The sequence below is a fragment of the Netta rufina genome (genome assembly GCF_964035555.1).
Source record: "Netta rufina genome assembly, chromosome: 8".
Classification (NCBI taxonomy): domain Eukaryota; kingdom Metazoa; phylum Chordata; class Aves; order Anseriformes; family Anatidae; genus Netta; species Netta rufina.
In genome coordinates this window covers 20,921,121-20,947,083 of record NC_140131.1, presented here as the reverse complement: position 1 = coordinate 20,947,083, position 25,963 = coordinate 20,921,121, and the positions used below count along the sequence as shown (strand labels likewise).

At 46.7% G+C, this 25,963-nt stretch overlaps 2 protein-coding genes across 4 annotated transcripts; one reads left to right on the top strand and one right to left on the bottom strand.

Moving 5' to 3' along the window:
- Positions 1–1,129: 1,129 nt before the first annotated feature.
- On the bottom strand, positions 1,130–12,026 carry LOC311211980 (torsin-1A-interacting protein 1-like). 3 transcript variants are annotated; one of them, XM_084291029.1, is made up of 6 exons: positions 11,855–12,026; positions 11,688–11,756; positions 8,291–8,413; positions 6,942–6,998; positions 4,736–4,807; positions 1,130–3,632 (listed from the first exon to the last, which is right to left on the bottom strand). In XM_084291029.1, exons 1-6 carry the CDS (start codon positions 11,985–11,987, stop codon positions 2,845–2,847), a joined length of 1,242 nt encoding a protein of 413 aa, XP_084147155.1. In that variant the 5' UTR covers positions 11,988–12,026; the 3' UTR covers positions 1,130–2,844. The 3 variants fall into 3 exon arrangements, with proteins under 3 accessions (XP_084147155.1, XP_084147156.1, XP_084147157.1); XM_084291030.1 differs by having other exon boundaries at positions 8,291–8,410; XM_084291031.1 differs by lacking the exon at positions 11,688–11,756.
- Positions 12,027–13,975: 1,949 nt separating this feature from the next.
- Positions 13,976–23,219, top strand: LOC311212316 (uncharacterized protein). The gene is made up of 8 exons (XM_084291613.1): positions 13,976–14,111; positions 14,541–14,734; positions 16,122–16,424; positions 16,570–16,887; positions 18,158–18,460; positions 18,606–18,923; positions 19,257–19,355; positions 20,010–23,219. Exons 2-8 carry the CDS (start codon positions 14,701–14,703, stop codon positions 20,774–20,776), a joined length of 2,142 nt encoding a protein of 713 aa, XP_084147739.1. The 5' UTR covers positions 13,976–14,111; positions 14,541–14,700; the 3' UTR covers positions 20,777–23,219.
- The last annotated feature ends 2,744 nt before the right edge of the window (positions 23,220–25,963 follow it).

Genomic DNA, 25,963 nt, shown 5'->3' with positions numbered 1-25,963 from the left:
GAAATGAGATTTCTCTGTAAGTAGCCAAAGCATTTTATCATTTTGAAAACATCAGCTGGCTCTCTATCTGCTGCAGGCAATGAAATAATAATACAAGGAGGATAGTAATCAGCTGCCTGTGAGCAACAGACAGGTATTACTCTTCACCTCTGGCTGAGGAGGAGTTACTTAATGAGATCTGACTTAACTACCTGCTGATACTTAATGAGAGACTTTTAGGGACAAAGCCACAAACAGGACCTACTTCTTCACCAGCAGAAACTGTCTTCTAATTCCGACCCTTCCCACTCCTCCAGAAGGGGCTTGCTTTTACTTTGTCCAGAGCATATATATGGAAATACATTCCACTTTCCCTACAATTACCAAAAACGTAATTCTTGTCTGTCACAGCACCAAGTAGAGCATTAAGTCTTTAGCTTCCAGACATCTTTCTATTTTGTCTTGAAATAGGGGAACAACATTCTTTAATATCCTTTGTCTGGGAGGGTGGGGTGGGGGGCGGAGTTAACAAAAGAGAGTAAACTGAATTACATGTTTTGTTAGTATAAAAGCATGGAATCTCCTGCCTTCATGTCATAGCTTCTTTTTGTGTGTGTGGATGGCAATTCTGCCAAGTGCATCCTTTTTTTCTAAGCTATTTTAGCTAAGACCTGTCCGTCCAGCCATTCACAGCACACTAACTTGGCCCAGAAGGTACAGGAAGATGTGGCTAGAAATGGGACAAGAGTGAAGTCATCTCTTTAGTCACCTGCTGACTCTGGTATCAGACTAATGAAACAAGTGAACCATACATTAACATAAATTCCAGCTGAAATGAGACCTGAGAAACACTACAAGAACACCAAGTAAGAGAAAATTCAGAGCTATTACAGCTTCCTTAATCACGTCCAGCTAGAGAACAGCCCAGATACTATTCATCCCACTCAAGTGTCTTAGAACTTCTAAATTTCACAAAAGGTCTTATTTTACTTGTATGTATCTGGTCAAAGATAAGAGAATAGCCTTAAACATATAAGCCAGAAAGTCTGAGCACATATAATTCAATGGGCAAATCTGAAAATGTTTTATAAAACAAACAAGTAAATTTATTTTTAATGATTACTAAAATAGTTTACATAATATACAAGCAGATATGCTATCAGGGTACACTCAGAAATAAATCACAGTTTGTTTTTTTTAAAAAAATGCGTTTGTCCAGTGAAATGTTCAAAATGTGAATGCCATCTTGTCCTTCCTGAGCTATTCTTAAACATCTAGAACAGCAGCACTTCCATGTCTTTTTTACTGCTTATATTTATTCTCATTAAAATCATGTCCAGTGCTGGACCAATGCTGGACCTCAGTGGTCAAAACAAATTCACCACTGCTTTAAGTGACCACAGTTATGTATCTCTCAAACTGTGTTCTTTTATGTTTATTTATATGCTTAAGGTGATTTTGGTCAATTCCACATCACACCCCAAACCTTTGCTTGCGCAGAGAAGTCAGAAGCTCCAGCACCTCCAAGAGGTTTTCCTAGTTAACGAGGATGTTTACAGGACAGCTCAAGGAACTTGTGAATAAAGGATAGGTCCAAGAACCACTAATCTCAGCTGATACAAGAAAATGTCCCACTAATTTGAGAACAGTCTTCACACATTCGTTCAAACTCAATAGAACTGAATGCACTTAGACCAGTGGTTCAAGAGCATACATTAACAGCAATGAAATGGAAGTGCTGCAATTCACTTTTTTTTTTTTTTTTACACAAAATATTTACAATAGAAACACATACATGTTTTTAGTCTGATATGAGGGATTCTTGGCAGGAGGCACTCTAAAAATATGTTTTAAAAACACGCGTTGCAAATCTGTTCTTCACTAAAAGCTTATGCAGCAAGCAGCAGGTTATATGCAGACACATGAAAAAAGATCCGTTTTCTAGTATACTGAGTACCACAAATAAATAAATTCTCTCGATGCAAAAATAGTTATCTTATTAAAGGAAGAAATAATTACATCTTCCTAAACTTTTGTTTGGAAAGATGTAACATGTCTTTAGTACGCATGTGGCTGACTTTTTCATTTTCCCCCAAGTTTTAAGACTCGCTAAACTTTGACAAACAGCAGAGAATTCTTGGATGCAGTGAGGCAAAGAGGAACTAAGGGATAATTTACCTGACATCTACTACTAACTTCAAATTAATGTTTGAACCCCAGCTTTTCTCACTCTCCTGACTGGTTGGGGCAGTCTCATTTTAGGAAGAAATGCTTGCTGAAAGGTCCTCCAAAAGTCACAAATCTCTCAAGCAATTCTCGCCATTTCTAGAAGTCTCCAGAGACAGCTGACATCTACACTGTAGTTAAAGGGACCAAGAAAAAACTTGTGTTTAGACCCACGTCACTTTATCATTTTCACTGTATTATAAGAAAAATAAGTAATTCTGGAAGATGAAGCTGATGTTTTTACATCCCATTACCTTGTTACATGTGATATTAGCTTTTATCCACCAGCAGAAAGGGATATGATCTTCACAGCAAAGCCAACAGTGCACCAAACGTTTCATGAGCAGATGAGTGTTTCTGCAGTTGCGGATGCTTGCTTCTAACTGCAGGACACCAAACCTGAGTAAGTTACTGAAGACAACTTACCAAGAACAATCAAGTTCCTTGTTTACGTTCTGCAGTTTATTTAGAGAAGTCCCAGTTACTTTAGCAGAAACAACCCTGTCACTTGGTGAAATTTCTTTGCACAGAAAGGACTTTGTGCTGCCTGAGCTCAGCAGCCACAGTAGGTTTTTCCCTGTTCAGCCATTACAACGTATTTTTTGTGTTCCTCCTTTCCAGAGTCCTCTCTAAGAACTTCTATGTGCATCCCTCCATAGGAAGGCCCTCTTCAGGCCTAACAGGTAACACAAGATGAGAGATACGGCTCCACAGTCCACTCAGCTTATCTGTATCCATGCTATTGTAAGAACTGGGAACATCCGAGCTGGTGAACTTGGTCTCGAGGAAATCCTTCACTTTCTCCTCAAGTTCTGGCACGGTAAGGCTCTTTCCCAGTGACTGCTCATCCAGGAGAACAGTCAGCAGAAGAGCCACATCCTTAAATGCCGCATTTTCATGGTCACAGTACTTGTAAAAGATCAAGGTGGAGCCTGCAGGCAGTAACTCAAAACGATGCACCACTGCTACCTTCTTGCCTTCGCTGAACCCAGAGCTGAGCTGGTTATCTACTTCCATCTTAACATCGTCACTATCCATTTCGGCTTTGTCTGCCCCGTTAATTTTGATTGCAGTAACATTCTGGGAGAAGGCAAAAGCATCAGCAATCTCATTACTGAGGCACCTCAGCGCTTTCTCAGCTTCTTGGCCAGCTGTGAACAGTAAGATGGCTGGCTTCGTGTGCAGCTGGGAAACATTGAGATATTTCTCAAGGAACATGTGGGTTTTTCTCCACAGATTGGGGTCCTGACTTTGATACGTTTCTTTGAGTTTATCCATCCGGGCCCGAAACACTTGCAGAATTTGAGTAGTTCTACTTGACGAAGTTGTTAACATTCCCGTCCACCAGAAATAAAATGCCAGTGCGACAATTAACAGAACCAGTAAAGTCCATCCCTTTTGAAATCCACTCTTTGATCCACCATCCTCTATAGAAAGGAGGCGCAAACAGGAAGAAAAAAATAACGTTTTTAAAAGGAATAAGAAGCCAACAAGTAAAAACCAACAGCAAAAAAAAGAGCATATAGTAGAGGTCAATGAAATCATCCCACTCTCAAGCTACTGGTACAGCAGTTGAAGAACATAAAGATGTTCTAGGTTAAAAGAAAACCTTTCAGGTTTCACTCTTCCAGGTTAGAACAAAGCCTTTCACTTCTTCAGCAAGTTAGTGAAGAGTCATCATTTAAAAAGGACATTTTGAAGGATTTCCAGATTGACTAAGAAATTGGACATCCTTCTGAAAGAAGGAGCTCTTCTGGAAAATCCACCCTTTATTTAACCAAATCCAAACTAACAATTATAATGGTTCTCAGGAAGATCAAGTTTGTTCCTACATTTAGTTTCTGTAGAAAGAGCCTGATAGAAAATCTGGCAGCACCAGGATTGTTTGTGTGTTGCTGTTTCTCCTCCCTGTCCTCTTACGGAATAAAAATGGTCTCTGCAGCAGTATTTGCATCTCAAACACTGGTGCTCGACACTATCAGAAAACCTTTGCGTTCTTTGCATCAGCCAGCTTCACAAAGAATATACATGGCAAACAGCACACAGCAAGCATACAGAATCAGATATTTTGATTTGGTTTTGTGTTTGAACAGTTAAACTAACACTTGTTTGACCTACTGCAAACATAAGGCTTGATCCTGTCTCCAATAAAATCAGTAACAAAACACACCGACTACCCTGGCAACAGCAAAGAACTATACCCCACACTACCTTTTTATGTCCTAACCTTTATCAGGACAGCAACACAACAGCTATTAAATAAGAACATCACTAGGCCTGCCTCAGTTTTAATCTTGCAGCAAATCTCATAGACATTACAGATGGAAGATCTTAAATTTGGGTGGCAGCATTACCTATTGTACAAGACTCCTTCCTTAGCACTGAAAACACATGCGCTAGTGAGGAAAGCATCTGTTCTGGCAAGGACCATCAGTTTAACGCCAGTAACCAAGAAATATACTACTTGGACAAGCATGGGAATAGCTTATGTAACACAAGCATGAAATAAAAGTGAAAGCAGAAGTCTTACTTCTGGCCAAACGCTGTGACTGCTGCTGTGACTGCTTCACTATACTGGGTTGGTCTCGAAATTTACTTCTGCCTGTTAAGGGATTAAGAAATCAACATGAGAAAATCACGTAAGACAATTAGAAGCAATCTTCCAGTGGGGAATTTGGCAGGGAGTTGAAGTCACAGAACTGCATCACCTTCAAAGCTTCAATGGAAATTGAAACATTTCAAGTACAAGATGACAAAATGGCAGATTTAACAACCTGTTATGGTCTGCACAAGGATACCACGCCCCATTTAAGTTCCCCCATATTGCTCAAGAATTTGAGGGACAGAAAATTGAAACTTAACATGTGTTTAATGAAAACAAGATAATGCAAGATTTAGGTAGGAAAAGAAAAGCAGCATTTTAAAGGCAGAGTCTCACATCCCCTCCCAGCTAGCTTGGTTGAGAGACCTGCTTCACTGTCACTCGGTTTATTGGGATGAATTGTGCTTTTAAAGAAAAATGCAAGCTTTCAACTTAAAATATACTTTTGGTCTGTTTATTTAAATGGATTCAGACAGCAAAGTAGTACAGACACAATCCATCAAAGAGCGCTACGGACAACTTTCCCAGGAGACCTGTATGAATATATACAGAGCAATTATTGGTCAGCATGTTTTCTGCATTTAGGCAGTTAATTAAAAAGACATGAGAATTTCTGGCTCCTTGAGAACTACAGCCACTGGTTCAAAAGTAATATATAGCCAAATCAGGATACTGTCAATGACACTGCTAAGAATAAATTGAACAAACACGCCCCATAGTAGTTATTTCAAGAGAAGTAAAATAAACACAACAACCTTGCTTCTGTATGAATGTAATAACAGTAGGTGCTAAAAGCAGTTCTGGTTTAAGCCAAAGCTTAACCGGCTTAATGAGCTGCTCTGTTCTGCAATTCCCCTCCACCCTCAGCAGGGCACAGACATGGAGCTTGTAGCTGGCTAAGCTGTCACAAGTCTAGTAGTTAACAGATCAGAATCATCCCAGTTCTGTATTTTACAGGGTACCCTGTTTGCACAGACTAGTTTTCACATTTAGGAGACGGCTGTGATTCATATCCTTAAGGAAAAGATATTTCCATAAACAATCCAATAACAGATTCTATCCTACCTATGAATCTTGCCTTATTTACAAGGCAATTTGCAATGAAAGCCAAGCAAATTATTTGTTTTGCCTAACTCAGAAAGTCTAACTTCTTTAGACACATTAGACTTTTCAGAGTGTCAATTGATTTTCAAGAGTTCTTCACCCAGCGAGCATTGATTTGGTCAACAAGCACCCAGGATCTCTCATGCAGCACATATTGCCTCTGACACAGCAATTAAAAGTATCAGACCAGCAAGAACAGTCTGCATCAATTCATATTTTCAAAGGTGTTTCACAAATGTGCAGCCAACACAAGATGAGCTTCTCTTATGGAAGGCAGTGTGATTTAAAAAAAATTAAAAAAAATGTCAACTACCAAGTTCTCCAAAATGAATTCTGATTTACAGGACGTTGGTTTTTATCTTTACTGTTCACGATAGAAACAAGTGCTGAGATGGCAAGAACTGAAGACTACTTAGAATTCAGAACTTTTTTTTTCTTATTTCAAGTACACTTCCAAGAGGAAAAGGAAAAAAAAATCAAACACCACAAGCTAACAAACACAAAAGAGTCCCCCACCAGCACAAAAATCTGAAACAAGGAATTGGTCATTGGATGAACAAATTGGCATTTGCCAGTATAGAAAAAAGGCTGCTCCTGTCTAGGAGTATCAGACATGATTTAAATCACAGCAGGCCACCATTACCTGGGGAAAGTCTAGAGAGGAAGGTGATGTGGGTACACTGCTACCAAAAGGTGAAGGTTGTGTTCCCTCCCTCACGCCCACAATACCACTGCTATGTGCTCTCCACTTACGACTGCCCCATGAACCAACTCAGCTTCCTAACCCAGCCAAAAAAACAAAAGGGTCATTTTCTGTTGGGTCAGCAAGTTGAATAACCTCACAGAAGGGCCTGGCTCTGGAACAAACCAGCTTTCCAGCTCCCATTTGTGTCTCCCTCCTGGGTCCCTTTCTACTCTCCGGGACTGAGAGTTACAGGGCACAAGAAAAATGTAAGCAGAGGAAAGGAGAAGAATTCTGTACTTATCACTTACCAACAGGGAAGGACTAGCTATCTATTTTTCTACTTACTCTGTGGCTTAGGTGAGTGGTGCTCTTGATTTTTCTCAAAGAAGTCAGCCTTGCTTTCTGAAACCAAAGCAAAAATGAAACAACTTGGTCATCACATCAGAGTTCAGAATAAAGCAGACAGCCCAAATGCTTCTAGCTCTTGCTATGCAATCTTCAAAGGTTATCAGGGAAGGAGAATGTGCTGTATTGACAAACCAAACCTGCTCCATATGACAGCCTCTTGGACCGCTCTGTAGAGGGAGAAAGCTTCCATATCTAATGGAAAGGGCTTAATGTGGCCTTTCACCCTGCTCTTCCCAACATGCCACAACAATATCCTTCCCACATTTTCTTTAAAATGCAATGATGATGAAAACACGTGATTCTGTGATCACTACTGGAAGGTACCAGGTCTGACACTTGAAACTGAAACTCTTGTTCAGCAAGAGGGAAAACCAAAAACACTGTAAAGTTGCCACCTTAACAGCAACGCTATCAAACCCAGAGGAACTCAGCAAACGGGCGCATTTTTCTAGCCGCCAGAGTAAAATGCCTGCATGTGCTCCTGGGAAACTGCAGGCTGACAGAGATCTGTTCTTGAGGACATCTCAGCTACTTTGTTTGCGTCTATATTTTGTCAGTCTGCACTCCTAATTGCTTTCAGTGCTCTTGCATAAGCAATGAATTTAACTGTGTGATTAGGACTGTTACTGACTGACTGAATGCAAACAACTCCCTTACTCTCCAACCATTTACCAGCTCTCCTAAAAACCTCCCTTACGCGGCTTATCTATTTAGATGTATTCAAATCACTTTCAGCAACTGAACTACCCTCTGCTGGTCTAAAGGAGCCTGTACTTTTTTCCTCATTGTATTTTCCTATTGCTTCTGTAATATACATCAACAATCCCTGAGCAATGAACCCTTAAAACACTTGGCATAGTTAGCTTCCCCCTGCTAAAGTTGAAACTAACTCATCTTTTTAGAGAAGGGATGGTTTTGTTTTGCTTTGCAGGAGGCAGTTAAAGCTCCACTCTTGTAAACATAACAGTTTTGGAAGCAGGTATCACACCACTCATCTTGATTTGCTTTTCAGAAGACAGAAGGTTATGTATTATCAAAGTTTAAAACCACACTTCCTTGCATATTGGGGTTTTACACCCCAGCAGATGGCTGTCATACTACATTCAGTTTTGGCTCACAGGCAGGAGCAGACCCTGAAAAAAAATATTTTCAACTCCTTCATCTGTTCATGTTTCAACTCAACAACTCTCCCTGTTTTAAGAAAACTGAAGGGATGTCATTTTAGTACAATTAAGCAATCGTTTATTACATCATGGGAAAGACACGGACAAAACTAGTGTTGTTACCTTTTAACGGTGCATGAACACTTGGTTGATGCCCTGCTTGTTTCTTGGGTTCAATGCCATCATAATCCTTTGCTTTTTCCTTTGCTGGGTTCTCTGGAAGTAAGAAATTTGAAGAGCTACCTACTAGGAGAAAAAAAAAAAAGGATCTGTGTGACTGCAGTATCATTTGTGCTCATAACATCACGAAACTGATGAACCAAGACACAGCTTCAGAACATACATGATCTTAATCTGTGATATTGCTAGTTATGATCTCATAAGAGTTACTTTCTAGAAAAGTAACCAAAAGAAACTAAGAATTGAAAAGTTAATGGCAAGTTTGAGTTCTACAAACATAGCTGTCTGCACCACACAGACTTTTTTTTAAGGAGTCTTTGGCTTAAAAACACTTTAAACAAACAGACATCAAGACACCAAATGCTAAGGGCTAGGAAATGCCCTACTAAAGGAATTCAGCATAAACTAGTAAACACAAGCCTGGAAGTAAAACGATTTTTTGCACTGGGCACACAATTTACAAACAAACAATAATTGTCCTATGTTTTCCATAGTGTTATGGAGAGGTAAAAAGAGAGAGAAGCAACTTTAGAACGTAATTCCCCTTTTTAAATAGCCCAAGCTGTCTTTTATCTGTCTCTCTTTTTCTCCCATCAACCATAAAGGAAATCTGAGGCACCTACGCTCCTAATTTAATCCCCAGATAGCTGGGAAGAAATCTAACCCCCCTTTATATTGTTTGCCATAAATCACACAGCCACTTAGATGCTGAAATCAAACTTAGTCAACATAGAAGTAACAGAGCAAAGGTCAGGGCTGGGAAGCCAGTCAGAAACAGAAGGCCAGCAAAAGAGGTTTGAAAAGACAAAGCACAATCAGATTTAAGGAAAACAAATCCCCTCAGGTATGGAATAAAAGCTGTAGTACTGCTTGATCATGATACAGTGACCAAGCTGAGGGCATAAGCAAGAAGAAACAGCAAACAGGAGAATACAAGTGGTAAAGCTTCCTCTGCAACATCCACACAGGGCTTTGTTAAAATAAACAAACAAACCAGAACAGTACTGTGTTCTCCTATGGTTTCACTGATTTATTTTTATTTTTTAAGTGTGCTTCTAGAGCTCTTACCGTATGTGTGAGGACAATACACATCTTGCCACTTACTGTTTATTAATTTTACCTCAAAAATAGTGAGCAAAACCTTTTCTCTCATATGTTCTGGTGGCTCTAGCATGCCAGTGTATATAAAGAGTATAAAGGAGGAAAAAAAAGGTGGAAGAAAACCGTAAATTTTAAACTGAGATGTCATGCCACAGGTAAAACAGTAAAGTACTTGCAAATAGTAAGTGGGACACTGTATTTTCAAATTTGTCCTAAAAATCAGTTAAATGACTTATTTTCCACCAGGCTAGAATGCAGATTCTCTCCCATTCACTTGTTTCCCAAGAATGCCAAACAACACAGCTGTGGTATTTCTCTACACACTGAGATTTTGCAAGAAACTCTCACCGTCAGCATTGCCTAGTAATCACAAGACCAGGATGATCTATGAATTTAAAGAGTGCTGTTCATGCAATCCATACTTCTTCATTCCTCTCCTCTTTGCACCACTCCATACTCTGAAAGCACTCTTAGAAGTTGTTGCGAACATGAAAGCTATAAACATACTTCACTGCTCACATTAACAGCTTGCAGACCAGCATCTTCTGTGTCCAACAGACAGGAAGAGTATTGGGGCAAGCAGACAGCATACACAGTAACTCCTACAGAGGAAAGTAAGCCTCCCCTGCATGGTTTAACTTCCATAAATATGTACATATAAGACTTCCATCCAGAACACACCTGTTGTACCCCCAACAAGGCCTCGAGCCTCCTGCCCTAAGGACCATTTGTGCCTCCTGAGCAGCTGGCTAGGATTTACCTGTGCCTTAAACCTGCTAGCTAGCCACCTCCTGCGGTCACCTACCAGGAGATCTTGCAATCCCCGTTCCATAAACCAGCTTAATCAAAGGGAGTAGAAATCTGTAAATTCATAAACTACAGGCTTATAAACCAAAATACAAAGCCACTACTTTACCACTGCAACTTGGTCATTTAAGTCTGGTACACGTTTGCTCCTGTGGGTTTAATCTTCTTCAACATAAGAGATGAGCCTGCAGCATTCCACAGCAACTACAGACAGCACAAATTCGGGCGCCAAAAACATCTATGACATGCCCTTTGCTTGTACAGTCATAAATTCTACTTGCAAATTTTAAGACAAATTCAGCATAGGCCGCTAGTGTGCACCGTTAGCTAGCTGAACAAGAAGATGCCTGATCTGAGACAGGGTTTTTACACTCTTAAAGTTCTTTAACTTTAGAAACAGGTTTCCTAATTTGTATTTAAAACCTCTAAGCAGAAGTCAGAAGCCAGTTCCCCAGCTCATGGTTTCATTTCCATGCTGCTCCCTAGGAAGCATGACAATTACAAAGAAACAAAGCCCTTCTAAAAACCCTTCTAAAGATGCGCCCTGCTTGTCCTGCTGCCTCACAGGCCTTGCATTCCCCCGGTCTTCCCTGAGCTCTGCAGAAGAATACAACATTACATTAGCTACAGAGAGCAGCACCGTGATGGGGGTAATTACTCCTTCACTTCTATCTCAAGCAGTATAGTCTCGCATTTTACAACATTTGTGTACGTACCTGTCTTTATCAGTGTAGCGATAGGACAAGGGTTAACAGCTTTAAACCAGAAGGTAGATTTAAATTAGATATAACGAGGAAATTCGTTACTGTGAGGGTGGCGAGGCCCTGGCAGAGGCTGTCCAAAGAAGTTGTGGCTGCCCCAGCCCTGGGGGTGTCCAGGGCTGGGCTGGATGGGGCTGGGGGCAGCCTGGGCTGGTGGGAGGTGTCCCTGGCTATGGCTGGGGGAAGAACTGGGTGGGCTTCGAGGTCCCTTCCAACCCAAACCGTTTTGTGATTTTATAAGCAAATGCCACTGATGCTGAAAGCCTGGGGAGGTGGGGGATGGCATCTCTCTCCCATCGTCATCCTTTGAGATGCCCTCAGGAAAATAAATAAATAAATAAATAAATAAATCCACTCAGACGAACTTCCTAAAGCAACAGCTTTTTCAGAGATGAAGCTTTTCCACTTGCTAACCAGCTGCGCTTTTTTACGTTGCGCTTTACGCGCTAACTAGTGGCACCCTCACTCCTAACGCCGAGGTTCCTCCTTCCCCAAAGGCAGCACATCCACAGCCTCCGCCTTCCTCCTTCAGGACGAGCCTTCCCCGCAGTGAAAGCTCGCAGGCAGCTCAGGAGGCACAACGGGAAGGGAGCGGAGCCCTCTGCCCGCAGCCCTGTGACGGGGCCGGCGGCACAGGGCGGTTTTAGGCACCGCCGGGAGCCCGCACTCACCTGCCGCCCTGCAGGCTCGGATCGGCGGCCGGGTCAGGCGCTCCGGGCTCAGCACGCCGAGCTCGCCCCCTGCAACGACACACGCGTGAGGCGAGCGGGACCCCCGAGGGGGCTCCAGCTCCACGCGTCCCCTGCCCAAACCCTCTCGCAGCCCCCACGCCGCTCACCCTCCGGCGCCCCACCGGAGCCGTGCTCGGGCTCGGCCTCCCTCTCCGCCGCCTCCGCCAAGCGGGGGCTCTTTCGCCGCCGCTTCAGCTCGGGGGCGTCCGGCGGAGCCCGCTCGTCGCCGTCCCCCACCATGCCGCTGGCGCTTCAGACAACCACCGCTTTCCCCTCAGCCCTGCCCTTCCCTGCCGCCGCCTCGCTCGGAGCCTCCCCGGGACCGAAGCTGCCGCCTCGGCGCGGCGGGGGCGGCCCCGGCTGCCTCATTTCCCGCAGCGGCCCCGCCGCTTCCTGCGGGCTGAGGGGCGGCCCCTGGGCAGCGCCGCCGCCATGTTGCGCGCGGCCCCGCTGAGGGGGCGACGGCGCCGCCGCCATGTTGTGCGCGGCTCCCCGCGCAGAGCCCCGCTCGGGCAGCGAAATTTGGGATTCTCTTTCTTTTTTCTGTTTTATTTTTTTTATACATATTGTCCATTATTGAGCGTGGAGGCTGTGTGAGGGAAGCGCCAGTCGCACTCCTGCAACAGCCTCCTGTATCCACACATTTCACAATAAAGTATTTTAATGCTATACCAGCCCACGGTAAACATTCCGGTTTCGCCTAGAAGCAAGTAAATATTTGTGAAGTAAATTATGCATGCTCTCACCTGTACCGGCAGGTGTCATATAAGATGTAAACGCTGAATGTAGGCATTGAACAATGTTTTCTAAAGCAAAAACAAATGAGGCAATAAATGCCGCGTTGGGAGGTTTCAAAGTACAGCCAAACTGTTAGCGCAATTCAAAGTAGGGAGGAAAAGACCTGCTGGAGGCACGGCTTGTGATCTCTGACCTGGCAGGTGACCTGGTGCGACTACAGCTACCAAGCAGTATCACATTGCTCACAAGAAGAAAAGTGGGGGTCAAGATTAATTAAACGATTAACTAAAAGCAATTTAGTGAAAGAAAAGCAAAAGCTGCTCACAGAAGCAAGAAAAATCTGCTTTCCATCAGCAGGTGATGTCCAGCTACTTCCTGGGAAGATTGGCTTTAGCAAACACAGCAATTGCTTCAGAAGACAAACACTTTCATAGCAAATGCTCCTGCTCCTGCTCGCCCTTAGTTTTTAGGGTTGAGCTTGAGGTTATAAGGGATGGAGTATCCCTTTGGGCAGTTAGGGTCTGCTGTCCCAGCTGTGTCCCTTCCCAACCTCTTGTCTGGGACTACTGGCTCTTGGGGGGCTGGAAAGAGAGCCTTGATGCTGTGCAAGCACTGCTCAGCAACAGCCAAAACTCAAAGCACAGCACTTTTTGGGGTGCCATGAGGACAGTGAGCCCCATCCCAGCCAGACCCAGTGCATCACCAGTACACTAGTTCAGGATGCTGTGGGAATAGAAAGAGAGCAGACCATGGCATAGGGCTGGGCTTTTTGCACTTCACCCAAATTATATTTCCCCACCCAGTCCTGCACTAACTGTTTACAGACCTGGTGTCCACAAATGAGGCTAATCCTGAAACTCTGCCTCCGTCACCCCCGTGCCAGGAAGGTCTGGAAGTTTCCTGCACATAGCATAAAAAAAGTACTTTTTTTCTGCCCACTCAAACCTAACCTGCTGCCTGTTTTGCAAGTGTCTCAAGTTCTAGTAACGAGGGGTTTGGTGAACAATAACTCCACATGGATCAGCCCTCCCCTCTCTCAGCCTTCTGCTCCCCAAATTGAAGAGTCCCACTCCCAGACTCTGCCCTGCACTGGCACTGCTTCAGTCGCCTTTCCCTGTGCCTCCTCTTAGCCATTTGCAGATGGTAAAAGGGTTCCAGGCTGACCTGGGGGGCTGCAGCCTCTGTCCCTTGCTTTGATGCCTTTCCTCAGTGTGCCCTGTGCCATGCCACCGTTTCCCATGAAATGGGAAGTATTACCATTGTTTTTGAAAAGCATTGCCCAGATGTATTTAAGCCTACAGCACAGAAATGCAGCCAGAAACACAGTCCAAAAGGAGTTCAAAAACACTGAGCGCTTCCGGGAATGACAGCCCTGCTTCTCCTGGTGGAAGAGCTGCCAGCACTGGAGAGGAGGGAGGAAAACTACAGCTCCCAGCAGCCTGCCTGGGCTGCCGTGGAAGGGCAGGGTTCACCCTCGCGCCGACAGCAGCGGAGGATTTAGGGCGCGTTCGGGAAAAGGGCTGTCCGGCCGAGCCAGAGGGCTTTCAGGAAGGACAAGCCCCGGGGCCATCGCTGGCCACCTCGCTGCTTCTCTTCACAGCCCCGACAGGCTCCAGCCCTGCCCAGGTAAGTGTCTGAGGGCACGGCGGCTTTGTGCTTCCCTTTCTGCAAGTGGGAATGGCACAGAGAAGGGAGGGACAGCAGCCAGGCCAGGACAGCCATAAATGAACCCCCACACTCCTGGATCTTGTTTTTAGCAAGAAAACTGAGCTGTAGAGGAGCCAAAGGGAAAGGTTCCCCTCCAGCCGCTGCGACGGCTGGGTATTGAGATCTTTGATCTGCATGAACCCAGCTCCAGCAGGGAGAGTTTCTCTGGAGTTTTCCACGTTGCCTGTGGCTGGTCAGCAGGCAGGCGTTGCCCTTGTCACTGAAGGTTCATGGCATACAGTACCAGTTACATGAACCCGTTTTCATGCCTCCCAAATAATTTTGAGCATGGAGGGGGGATTCTCCTCTTCCACCATGAATCACCGTGGCTGTGTTTGTGCTTGTTAGGTCTACAGATGTTCGGCTGCAGTTCCTGAGGCCAAGGCAGGATGGTGGTCCTGCTGGGGGTAGGATTTGGTCAGCCACCCCACCAGCAGGGAGATAAATCCCTGCACAAGCAAAGGAGAAAGTGAAGTAAAAGGTACTGAGACCCAACAGGAGCAAGAAAATGGAAAAGAATCAAAGTGTGGATCTGCCTGGAGGTAAGCCAACCCTGTGCTTGCTCCATCTCCTGGGAAAACCCCATTGCGAGAGTATTTCAACAGTGATAAAGGAAACTGAAACAAAATCACAAGCTGAGAAAAATCCTATCTTCTCCAGGCCACGTAGTAACAATTTGCCTTCACTTTCAGATTCTGGTCAGCAGCAAGTTTAGGCTCTGTGTCCAGAATGGCAGCACAAGAAGGGCTAAAGATAGAGCTGTAGGCTAGGAGAACTTTGTTCCTGGTACCCTAGTGCTTCCCCCTGGGAAACAGCTTTGTAACTTGGGCTGCAGGGAGGGGAACACCTCCTCTGGGCCAGCTGCCAAGTATAAGTGCAATCAGGTAGAGCAGCAGGGTTATGCATGGTATGTGGCAGGGGTAGAGTCACCTCCCTCTGGTGACCAGTCAAGGCTCTGTTTAACACAGGCGTCTCAGATGGACCCACAAGGAGAAGTGGGAAGTTAACAACAAACAGGCTTCCAGTGAAGAAGTGAGTCCCATCGGGTTGTATCTGCCAGGTGGGCACGACGCAGTTCACCTCAAGTGCAGGATCCAAATTCTGCAGAGGCCAGAAGCCACAGATCTGCAGATGTTAAATAATAAGGCAGTTTTCCACCACCCAGAGATACAAAACCTGCAGAATAGGCAGGGCAAGGAGCACTGCTTGTGCCCAACTTGAATAGCAGGATACCTCCATGTTCACTGCATTTCAGTTCCTACCATGCACTTACATCCTCCTGTTGCCTTAATACATGAACATTTCAGTGATACCTTGATGCTATAATCTTATTAGACCCGTCCTAAGCATTCAGAATTGCTCCTGTAACAACAGGAACAAAGCAACAAAGAATGTAAAAGTCCAAAGGACAGCATGTTCTGACATGTGGCAAGCACAGCTTTTCTCTGTTTTCGAATTAGGAGAGAGTTCCTTCCATTTTTGTCAGTCTTTTTTTTCTAACTAAGCATCATTATTTCTCTGTCATTGTAGTGTAGTTTTCTCACTTTTGGTCACCCCAGGTGCTCAGCTGTGTTGTGGCCAACCCACCACACTGTGAGCTTTCACACATTTGAGCTTTAAAAAACCAAAGCTACCAGCACTGGACAGGTCAAAGTTTGGAGAGAGGATTGCATCTCTGAGAGTGATCGCTCATTGTGTGGCCACTACTACAGTCAAAAATCGTAGAGGGCAATTTGAGCTGTCTGTCTGGACAGAAGGCAGTGTGACTCCCTGGTGATGATGGCTCGTAGAGGTAATCTCTTCTCCAGAGCAGCTCGTGTAGATGTTTCTGAAATGTAGGACCCGGGAGTTTTACAGGGTGGTGGTGAAGCCCTGGGTATTCCCATGTCCTGCATGGCTAGCTGAGCTTGTGAACTCTGATCCCAACAGCTGGGCCAGCCCAAGATGAGGTGGAGAGCACAGCAGAGCATCCTGCACACCAGGAGCCCCCCAGAGGAACACTTGAGCACCAAGAGGTGAGCAGGTGCCCTGAGACCTCCTGCAAACCAGAGGAGGACTCTTCGGTGAGTAATCCACCAACTGCTCTCGGGGAAGAAGTGAAGCCTTCAGAGTTAGCTGGCCCCACAATGGAGGAGAAGGCTCCTCAGGAAACTGAAGCATCACTGGAAGAACCTGTGGAGAAGAGAGATGGTGTCTCAGAAGGACCTCACGAAGAAGATGACTCGGACAGAGGTGAGTCCCTCCCCATCTGCCTGTACTGCATTTCCAAAATGCTGATAACCTGGGCCTTTCCTTCAAGGAGGCAGAACAGGAGAAAAGGTGGCTGCTTCTTGTGCTGAAAAGCTAAGCCTAGGTCTATGAATTTCACTCCCTACAGCTGTGCAGGCCCAAGACAAAACGGACAGCAAAGGAGACAGCAGTGTCCTCCAGGAAACTCAGCAGGACCTGGAGATAAGCAGGCAGTGTGAAAGCTGCACAGCAGAGGAAGATGCTTTATCAAGAAACGAGGCACTGAGCTCTGAGAGCAAAACGACACATTCAGATGTGAATGCCACAGAAGATGTCACCGAGGGCGTCTCAGCAGAGGAGAGCACCAGTGTCCCTCTGCTAGGTCAGGAGCCAGGAGAGCACAAAGAGCCAGAAACACAGGAGAGGGAATCCTCAAGCATGTTAAGGAGCAGACTTGGGACAAAAGGTGAGCTGTTGGTAGTGCTCATTGTAGTGCTTGATCATTCATAAGTCATTTCCATAAATACCAGTTGAAATTTGAGCCACAGGTTGGTTTTGTAAGATTCAGAATATGTTGCAACTTCTTATGTTCAGCCTCAGAATGTCTCTATTGAATAATGACCTTACATTTGGGTTTAATTTGCTGTTTCTGTGTTAACACAGACGTTTGGAAGAGTAGCCCCATTGGCAATAAAAGCTGGGGTACAGGAAGAAGGTGGCGGAGACGGGGTTGGCTTCCAAGGTGGCCATTGCATGGGGGCAATGAGTACTATGGCCAATATTCAACAGAAAGAGACTAGATAGACTTAGAAATTCTTCAAGTCTATCATATTAAATTACCAGCCTAGGAAAACTGCTGTTGTTTGGGGAAGATCTGGCAACGTAGCATTTAATGAAGGGACTGCCAGTCCCCGTAGAATGCTGTGCACTGGGTCTGGCCAGCACAGAGTTAGCTTCCAGCACAGCAGCCAGCAGGGGGTTGTGTTTTGGATTTGTGGTTAAAAATAAAGCAACAGAAAGTGTTGATAATGCACCTCTTTTTGGGCTACTGCTGAACAGGGCTTGCATAGCCTCAAGGCTTTCTCTTTCTGCCAGCATGTAGGATGGGATGGGCAAAAGATTTGGAGGGGACACAGCTGGGACAGCTGTCCCAAATTAACCAGAGATTATAAACTATGATGTCATGCTCAACAATAAAACTGGGGAACAGGAAGAAGAAGGAGGAGATGTGGTTGGCCATCGCATGGAGATGCTCTGGTCATTGGTCCACTTGGGGAGGTGATTGCATCATTTGTGACCCCCACTTCCTTCACCTCTTCAGCTGCCTTTACCATCACCCACAAATTTTCTCACTTTTGGTCACCCCAGGTGCTCAGCTGTGCCATGGCCAACCCACCACACTGTGGTGATAACATTTGAGCTTTAAAAAAACAAAGCTACCAGCACTGGACAGGTCAAAGTTTGGAGAGAGGATTGCATCTCTGAGAGTGATCGCTCATTGTGTGGCCACTACTACAGTCAAAAAAACGTAGAGGGCAATTTGAGCCGTCTGTCTGGACAGAAGGCAGTGTGATTCCCTGGTGATGATGGCTGGTTGTGGTAATCTCTTCTCCAGAGCAGCACGTGTAGATGTTTCTGAAATGCAGGACCCGGGAGTTTTACAGGGTGGTGGTGAAGCCCTGGGTATTCCCATGTCCTGCATGGCTAGCTGAGCTTGTGAACTCTGATCCCAACAGCTGGGCCAGCCCAAGATGAGGTGGAGAGCACAGCAGAGCATCCTGCACACCAGGAGCCCCCCAGAGGAACACTTGAGCACCAAGAGGTGAGCAGGTGCCCTGAGACCTCCTGCAAACCAGAGGAGGACTCTTCGGTGAGTAATCCACCAACTGCTCTCGGGGAAGAAGTGAAGCCTTCAGAGTTAGCTGGCCCCACAATGGAGGAGAAGGCTCCTCAGGAAACTGAAGCATCACTGGAAGAACCTGTGGAGAAGAGAGATGGTGTCTCAGAAAGACCTCAGGAAGAAGATGACTCGGACAGAGGTGAGTCTCTCCCCATCTGCCTGTACTGCATTTCCAAAATGCTGATAACCTGGGCCTTTCCTTCAAGGAGGCAGAACAGGAGAAAAGGTGGCTGCTTCTTGTGCTGAAAAGCTAAGCCTAGGTCTATGAATTTCACTTCCTACAGCCGTGCAGGCCCAAGACAAAACGGACAGCAAAGGAGACAGCAATGTCCTCCAGGAAACTCAGCAGGACCTGGAGATAAGCAGGCAGCGTGAAAGCTGCACAGCAGAGGAAGATGCTTTATCAAGAAACGAGGCACTGAGCTCTGAGAGCAAAACGACACATTCAGATGTGAACGCCACAGAAGATGTCGCCGAGGGCGTCTCAGCAGAGGAGAGCACCAGTGTCCCTCTGCTAGGTCAGGAGCCAGGAGAGCACAAAGAGCCAGAAACACAGGAGAGGGAATCCTCAAGCATGTTAAGGAGCAGACTTGGGACAAAAGGTGAGCTGGTGGTTGCACCCTGCTGCTGCTTCTGTGTGTACATGCCCGTGCTTTGCATAGGCATTGGAAAAATGTAATAATGAGGTTTCTAGTGGCTGTTTTCAGTTTTTTGGAGTATTTGCTTCTTAGCACAAAATTAACTGGCTTCGCTCTCTCTGTCTGCTCCCTCCTCCCCCCTCTGTTTCGGTGCACTCAAAGTACCATTAACTCAAAGCAATATTAACTTCTAACTCTTTTCCACAGCTGGAAGCTCTGGAAAGCTCTGTTACTTGTCTGACAACCCAACTTATGCACTCCCTCAACAGCGAGTGACAAATTTCTTTCTCACTGTAGGACGTGCAGCCCCACAGCCAGAGGCTCAGCCATTCTTGCAGAATGTCACCACTCAAAATACAAAACAAGAGAAGACGAAAGAGTTCAACTTACTGAAAGGTGAGGAAAAGAAGCTTCCCTTGTGCGTTACTCATCGACCAGAAGGCCCCGATCCACCAGGAACAAGTAATGAAGCACATTTAATTCTTCTTCTCTCTTGGGATCCTTCACAGCCTTCTAAGGGTTCGAGGGAACTGCTTCTCATCAGGCAATAGGGATTTTGGGGAAACAGCTCACAAGAAAGCAATCCATCCCCTTAAAGATAGGGGAATGTCTGACCCAGTAGTAGGAGGAAGGCAGCTTAGGAACACTTAGCTGGGTCTGCCACCTCCATACATGGAGGCAGGTGCTCCAAAGGGTAACAAATCTTAAAGAAAACAGAGGTGTGTGTGGGGGAATGGGACAGGAGAAAGCTTGGTGCCAGCTGTAATTTCCTGTTTTGCACTGTAATTACAAAGCTGGAGCCCTGCCTCCATCTCTGGAGCTGCAGCCCCCCCAGCTGGTGTGAAGGAGCACAGATCCCACAGCATGGAGCAAGCACCTTCTTCACTGTTCCTGGGATCCCAGAGAGCGTGCTTACCTGAACCACGTTGCTGTCATGGGGGAAGGTCAAGCAGGGGGAAAAGAGCCCTTGTAGCCACTTTTCAGCATATCACCATGGGTAATTTGGGACTGACTGCTGTTCCCTGTTTGTATCTCTTCCCTGCTGAGCAGGACTTCTCATTCTGGGCCTATTATTGCTCATCTTCTGCATACTCTTCTTCATCAACCCAACCGCCGAGTCCCAGCCGGCCCCCAGGAACCCCACGGTGGAGGCCTTCCTGTCCCATTTCAACGAGCTGCAGGACAAGTTTCCCGGGCAGAATCCCCAGGTGTGGTTTCGCGGGCGCAAGTTCTTGCAGAAGCACCTCAACACATCCAAGCCCACGCAGCCAGCCACCATCATCCTCACGGCCGCCCGCCAGGCTGAGCGGACCTTGCGGTGCCTTAGCACCCACGTGGCTGATGCCTACTCGGCCGCCCTGCATGCCAGCACGGCGCAGATCGATGGCAGGGACCTGTCTGAGCTCCAGAGTGACGAGGCCAAGCTGCAGGTGGACTCAGAGCTCAGTTCAGCTTTCCAGGCTGGGTACCGTGCTGCGGTGGTGCACCGCTTCGAGCTGCTGCCGGCAGAGTCCACGCTCATCTTCTACAAGTACTGCGACCACGAAAGCGCTGCTTTCAAGGACGTGGCCCTGCTGCTGACCGTGCTGCTGGAGCAGGAGGAGCTGGAGACCCAGATCAGCCTCCCGAGGGTGGAAGAGAAGGTCCATGACTTCCTCTGGGCCAAGTTCACCGTTGCCAGGACCCCCAGCTCCTACGACTACATAGACTCTGACAAGCTGAGCGGGCTGTGGAGCCGCATCTCCCACGTGGTGCTACCAATCCATCCGGTGCAGAACATTGAGAAGGGGGGCTGCCACATCCACACCAAGACCTAGGGACAGAGGCTGCCAGAGCCCTGGGAAGGGCTGAAAAGCCAGTCCTGGCCAGCCCCGGTGCAGGCAGAGACACAAATGAACAAGGAACTCATTTCGTAACACCCCCGTGCTATTCCTCTGCAATTTGTTTCCCATTCTTCCTGGGAAGAGTTCAAAAGGTACAAATTGATCCAGGCCTTTTGGCCAGCTGAAGGCAATAGACTGTACGCTTCCTTCTGACAGGTGGGAAGAGCTGATATTTTAGACTGCTAGTTGCACAGGAGCACATTACAGTGTGGGGAGGCAGGAGGAAAAACAGTGCTTTGCAGGCAGTGGAACAAAGGAAGGTCAAATTCCCTAAACCCAGCATTCTGAAGTCATGCTTCAAAAAGAAAATCAGTTTGCTAGTCAAGGGTTTGACCAGTCAGTTCTGATACAGGTCCACTGACCGATTTACAGCCAAAGGCCAGATCCTAAATGCCATCTGGCATTCAAACAAACCTGCAATCCAAAATTCCCCCAAACATCGATTACAAAAAATTTAAATTTGTCAGCACTTAAACACTACATAAAAGCAAGGGAATCCCACACACAGAGCAGCCCTTACGCTGTTCTGAAAACAGAGAACGAAACACAAAGCACTTCATTATTGCTCTGATGGTGCAAAGCCTCAAGGGATCACGCAGGTAAAGGAATGAGTTTAACTTAATGCTACCTCTTAAAAGAGTTCAGTTGTGATCCGTTTGCCACCACAGGGCTACAAGCACCTCTTTGGGCTGATGCATCAGCCTTGGTCCTACACGATTCCTCTTCACCCACGTATCTGATCTGCACTTAGGGCTGGAAGCCATCGGAGGCATCTCTACGTCATTTCCTGGCACAGATGGTGAGCCCTCAGAGTCACGAGAGGAGCGAGCTGACAAAATGCGCCCTCAAGCCCCTTCATGGCTTTTCCAGGGTAATTCCTGACACACTAGGCCTTGCCCAGGGACCATGTATTTGCAGCCCAGAAGTTCCCTGGCTTGCTTTCTGCGATTCTGCCTGCCCCTCCCCAGCTAACTTTTATTGATGAATGTAGATGATGACACTGATATTTATTTCAGACCACGTAAGGCAGCACACCGGCTCCTTGCCCACCAAAGGTACATTTCCCTTCCTGCCAGGCAGGTGGTGCTCTGGCTGCTACTGGCAGAGCTGATACCAACTAGTAAAGACAAAATATCTGGCATAAACACCAGAAACCCTTAAGCAGGCTGGTTTCTTACCGTACCTCCTCTTCTGCACCCCAAGAAGAGAAAGCCAAGTCCTGCAAATGCTGTGGTCTGTGGTGGCCCCGCACACTGAATTGCTGCAGGAGTGCTGGGGCAGAGCTGCTAACTCAGGGAGCACCTAGGAGCAGGCACAGGTTGAAGTATTTATAATAGCCCAGCAGCCTGCCCCAGGTGTCAGCCCCTCGTGCCTACAATCCTGCCTGCTGGAGCACAGCGCGGCTTCTCTCTGTACACGCAGCACAGACTGAAGCCTTGCCGAGGCCGAGTCTGCATCTGAACAAGACACAAATTGAGAACAGGTCGCTGTTTTTACAAGCAGTGCATCTGAGTTCTCCAGACCCCTGTGTTGGCCGGGTCTTCTGCCAACGGTGCCTTGCTGATCTGCCCAGCTGCTGGCTCAGCTGCTCACACCAGTGCCTGCAATCACAGCCCGTTTCTCCCGTCCTCTGCCACGTGCCTTGTCCTCCCGTGGGAGATTTGTGGCCATAAACCTGGAGCAGGGGACAAAAAGAGGGAAGAAAAGAGGATTATTTGTTCAAATGGGAACCAAAGAGCAGACATTTCATTTCCTTAGACACCAGTCACAGGAAGACAAGACTTAGGAGGTGTTGCCCACTCTCTCCACACCTGACAGCACTTTATCCACTACCCCAAACTTACTGATGTTTATCTCCATTGGAGACAGGGAGCTGAGTTACCCCTGCAGCGTTAGCTGTGGGTTAGACATGAAGTGTCCCTTTGCAGTAGTTTTAACCACGCCAAACAGCAGGCTAGACATGCTGGAGCCCAGCATCAGCAGACCAGCCTCAGGGCTTGATTTTGTACAAGATACCGGTTGCTTCCTCCCCTTCCTCTTTTTTTCCACTGCTATCCACTACTTTGGTAACAGAAAACAGTTTCTGCTCTGCATGGTTCAGCATTGGCACTGATGTAAGAACTGGCAAAGCATTAATCATGTTATTGTTATAGTATTTTAAAGTTAACTCGCTGCCAGTTTTATCTACTGTGTGTATAATGCATACTCAAGGCAACTTCATGCTGCTTGGGCACCTCGCTGTAAGCATCATCCAGCAAAGCTGTTCTAATACAGATATATTTTTATGACCTTTTAAAGATTTAAAAAAAAAATAAAATCTGCTTGCTTCTGAAACAAGATTTCTATTTAAAAATAAATGAGATTGTGAAAGAAACCAGCAGTCTTCAAATTGAGATGTAGCCTTACTGTATTCTGTTCTTTTCTCTAGCTATTTTCAGTTCACTAAGCAAAAGAGCTCATCATATTGGACAAAGTTTTATTTAGGTCAGGGCTGTAATTGTGCAAACAAAGTGAATACTTGCTTTTCCTGGAAGAACCCTAAACAACCTTTTTCTCAGTAGTTTGGGACAAACATCCACAGCTTCTTCAGCTAAGCCCAAAACTGAAAGCAGCCCCACAAACTGCTTTGGAGAGACCCAGCTGCAAAGTGCAATCCCAACTGAAACATACTGAAGTTTACATAATAATTAATGATAATAATTAAACTGAAACCCACTGACAACTGAGAAAGTTTAGACAGCAAATATATCGCATTTCAACACCCTTCCACTGTGCTGGTGGAAAAAAAATCTGTTCCACGCAATTTCACAACACCTCAGCACACCCAAATTTTAACATTTATGCTGAATTATTTTGCCCAGCTCCGGTTTAAACAGATGGAGCTTTTTTCAGTCTTGCCTCCAAATTCAGAATCACCCAAACAGAGTAGCCAAATGCTTTCCAAGAGCAGCTCTATCTGGAAGGGTGCATTGTTTTGGGATGTTTTTCCCCCTCGGATGTCATGCTCATCCTGATGTGTGTTGGTAAAGAGCATGATCGTCCTTGCACCTGATGCAAGGAAAGGCTGAACTGAGAGTGAGAATGGTGCCTGCTGTTGTAATTTGAGGGCTAAATCTGCAGCAGCACAGAGAAATGCTCTTTAATGCATACCAAGCAAGAGCCCCCTGTGCCCTGGGGCCAGCTTGAGGGGGCGGGGGGGACAACCTCAGCAAGGCCCTCAGCTGGTTTATCCCACACAGGGATTTGGGTTACTGTCTCCTTTCTGGACTAAACTTCATTCAGAAACATCACAACTCGGGCAGCAGGAGGTGGGTGCCTCCCTAGGGCAGGGTGACAGCGCGAGGGACACCACCAGGCGACACCAGGGGTGTGGGGCACAGCCAGACGCACCCACAACAGCTCCGGAGGAGGGAAACCTTTCCTCTGCACCAGCACGGACCGAAGCTAGAAGAAGGCAGGATGAGGGGCGATGGGCAGCGACCTTGGCTCTCGCAGTGCTCCCAGCACAGGGAAGGGGCAAAGCACCAAGGAGCCCCTCGCTGGCCTCTCCCTGCCGTTTGCATCTGGCTCCAAGGAGAAGGCTCTGCAGATCCCTGGCGAGGGCACTCGAGAGCTGACAATCCTCAGGGCCAAAGCACAGGCAGCAGCATGCTTCAAAATGGGAGGTGGAAACAGCCTCCCCTCCTTGGAGGCCTGCTCCTTCCTCTGCCCCAGCAACCCAGGACCACCCAGCTGCCTCCAGGAAAGTTTTAGGACATTTTGCCCTCTGCCTCTTCCACGTTTTCAGATTAAGTTGAATGAAGCCACTCTTTTCTTTGTACTGAAGGGGATGAGCTGCAGAAGGAAGGACTCCCCCCATTTCCATAGTCAGAGCTTGTCTGCGGAGAGGAGCCTTGGGCCACACAGGTTCCTTCTCAAAGGAAGAACAAAGCCCTGCCTGGGGGCCAGAAAGGGGCATCTGTGCTGGGGCAAACACCAGGTACAGCCAGGCAAATTGCTGGAACCGTGTGGCCAGTGGGACAGACCACAAGCCCAGCACAACATCCTGCACATCAGGATGTTGCAGAAAAGCAGGAAAGACTGCTGTCAAAGCCAGGCTCCCTCCAGCTGCCTGGTCAATGGGACACGAATGTCTGAGGGCAGGGAAGAAAACACACACAGAAACAAAGGGGTGTCCAAAGACTTTTACACTCCAGACCGAAGCCTTGCATGCATTCTTCTAAACACTCAGCTTCTATAATTAATGAACGTAAGGCTGAAATCCTAGGCAACTCCCAGAAGGCAAGGGATGAGGGCAAATCAGTCCCCTGCAAGCAGCCCACGCATCTGAACATGTCTGGTTACAAACACGCAACCAGACGTTGGTTTTGGTAGCTGGTGATGGTTTTATTGGCAAGCATTTAAATGTATTAATCTGTTTAATGGCATCATCAAATCCTTCCCTACAATAGTTATCCGGAGGGTCCCAGGACCGTGGGGGAACCTTTACATTCCACACCCTTGCTTCCACATTGACTGAGAGTATTCAGAATCTTCCACAAACATTAAGAGAACAACCACACTGCTTAAAACTCGGGACCTAAAATCGCAAGCAGCATTTTAACACTATCTAGCTACATTATACATTACATTTGCCTCACCCCTGTGACCAGAAGAGACTCATGAGATGCACGTCTGGGATGAGAGCAGGACTAACACGAAAGGTCAGGACAGGCACCGAGGGGCCCTGCAGGGGAGAGCACTGCAGTTCACCTGGATTTGCCCTGTCATGCTCTGGTAGTGCCTCACATGCAATCCACCCCCCTCCCCAAATCCTCTCTGCACCATATGTTACTCAACAGCCTGCTGCTGCCTCCTGCCCTTCCTGGGGCTGCAGCTCAGCAGCTGGTGGTGAGGGGCTGAAGATCAGCCACGGTACAGCTTGTGTGAGAGCAGCACAGCACCCAGCAAGCTCCTGCAGCCGGAGCTGGCCTCCCTTTCCTTCTTACCCCCAGCCTCTCCCCCACCTCTGCACCTCCACAGGGCTCTGCTTATCTTCAGGGCAGGAGCTGCCTCACAAGGAGCATTACACAGGGCTGCAGCAGGGCACAAAACCCAAGAATCAACTCAAGCTTTAGTGGA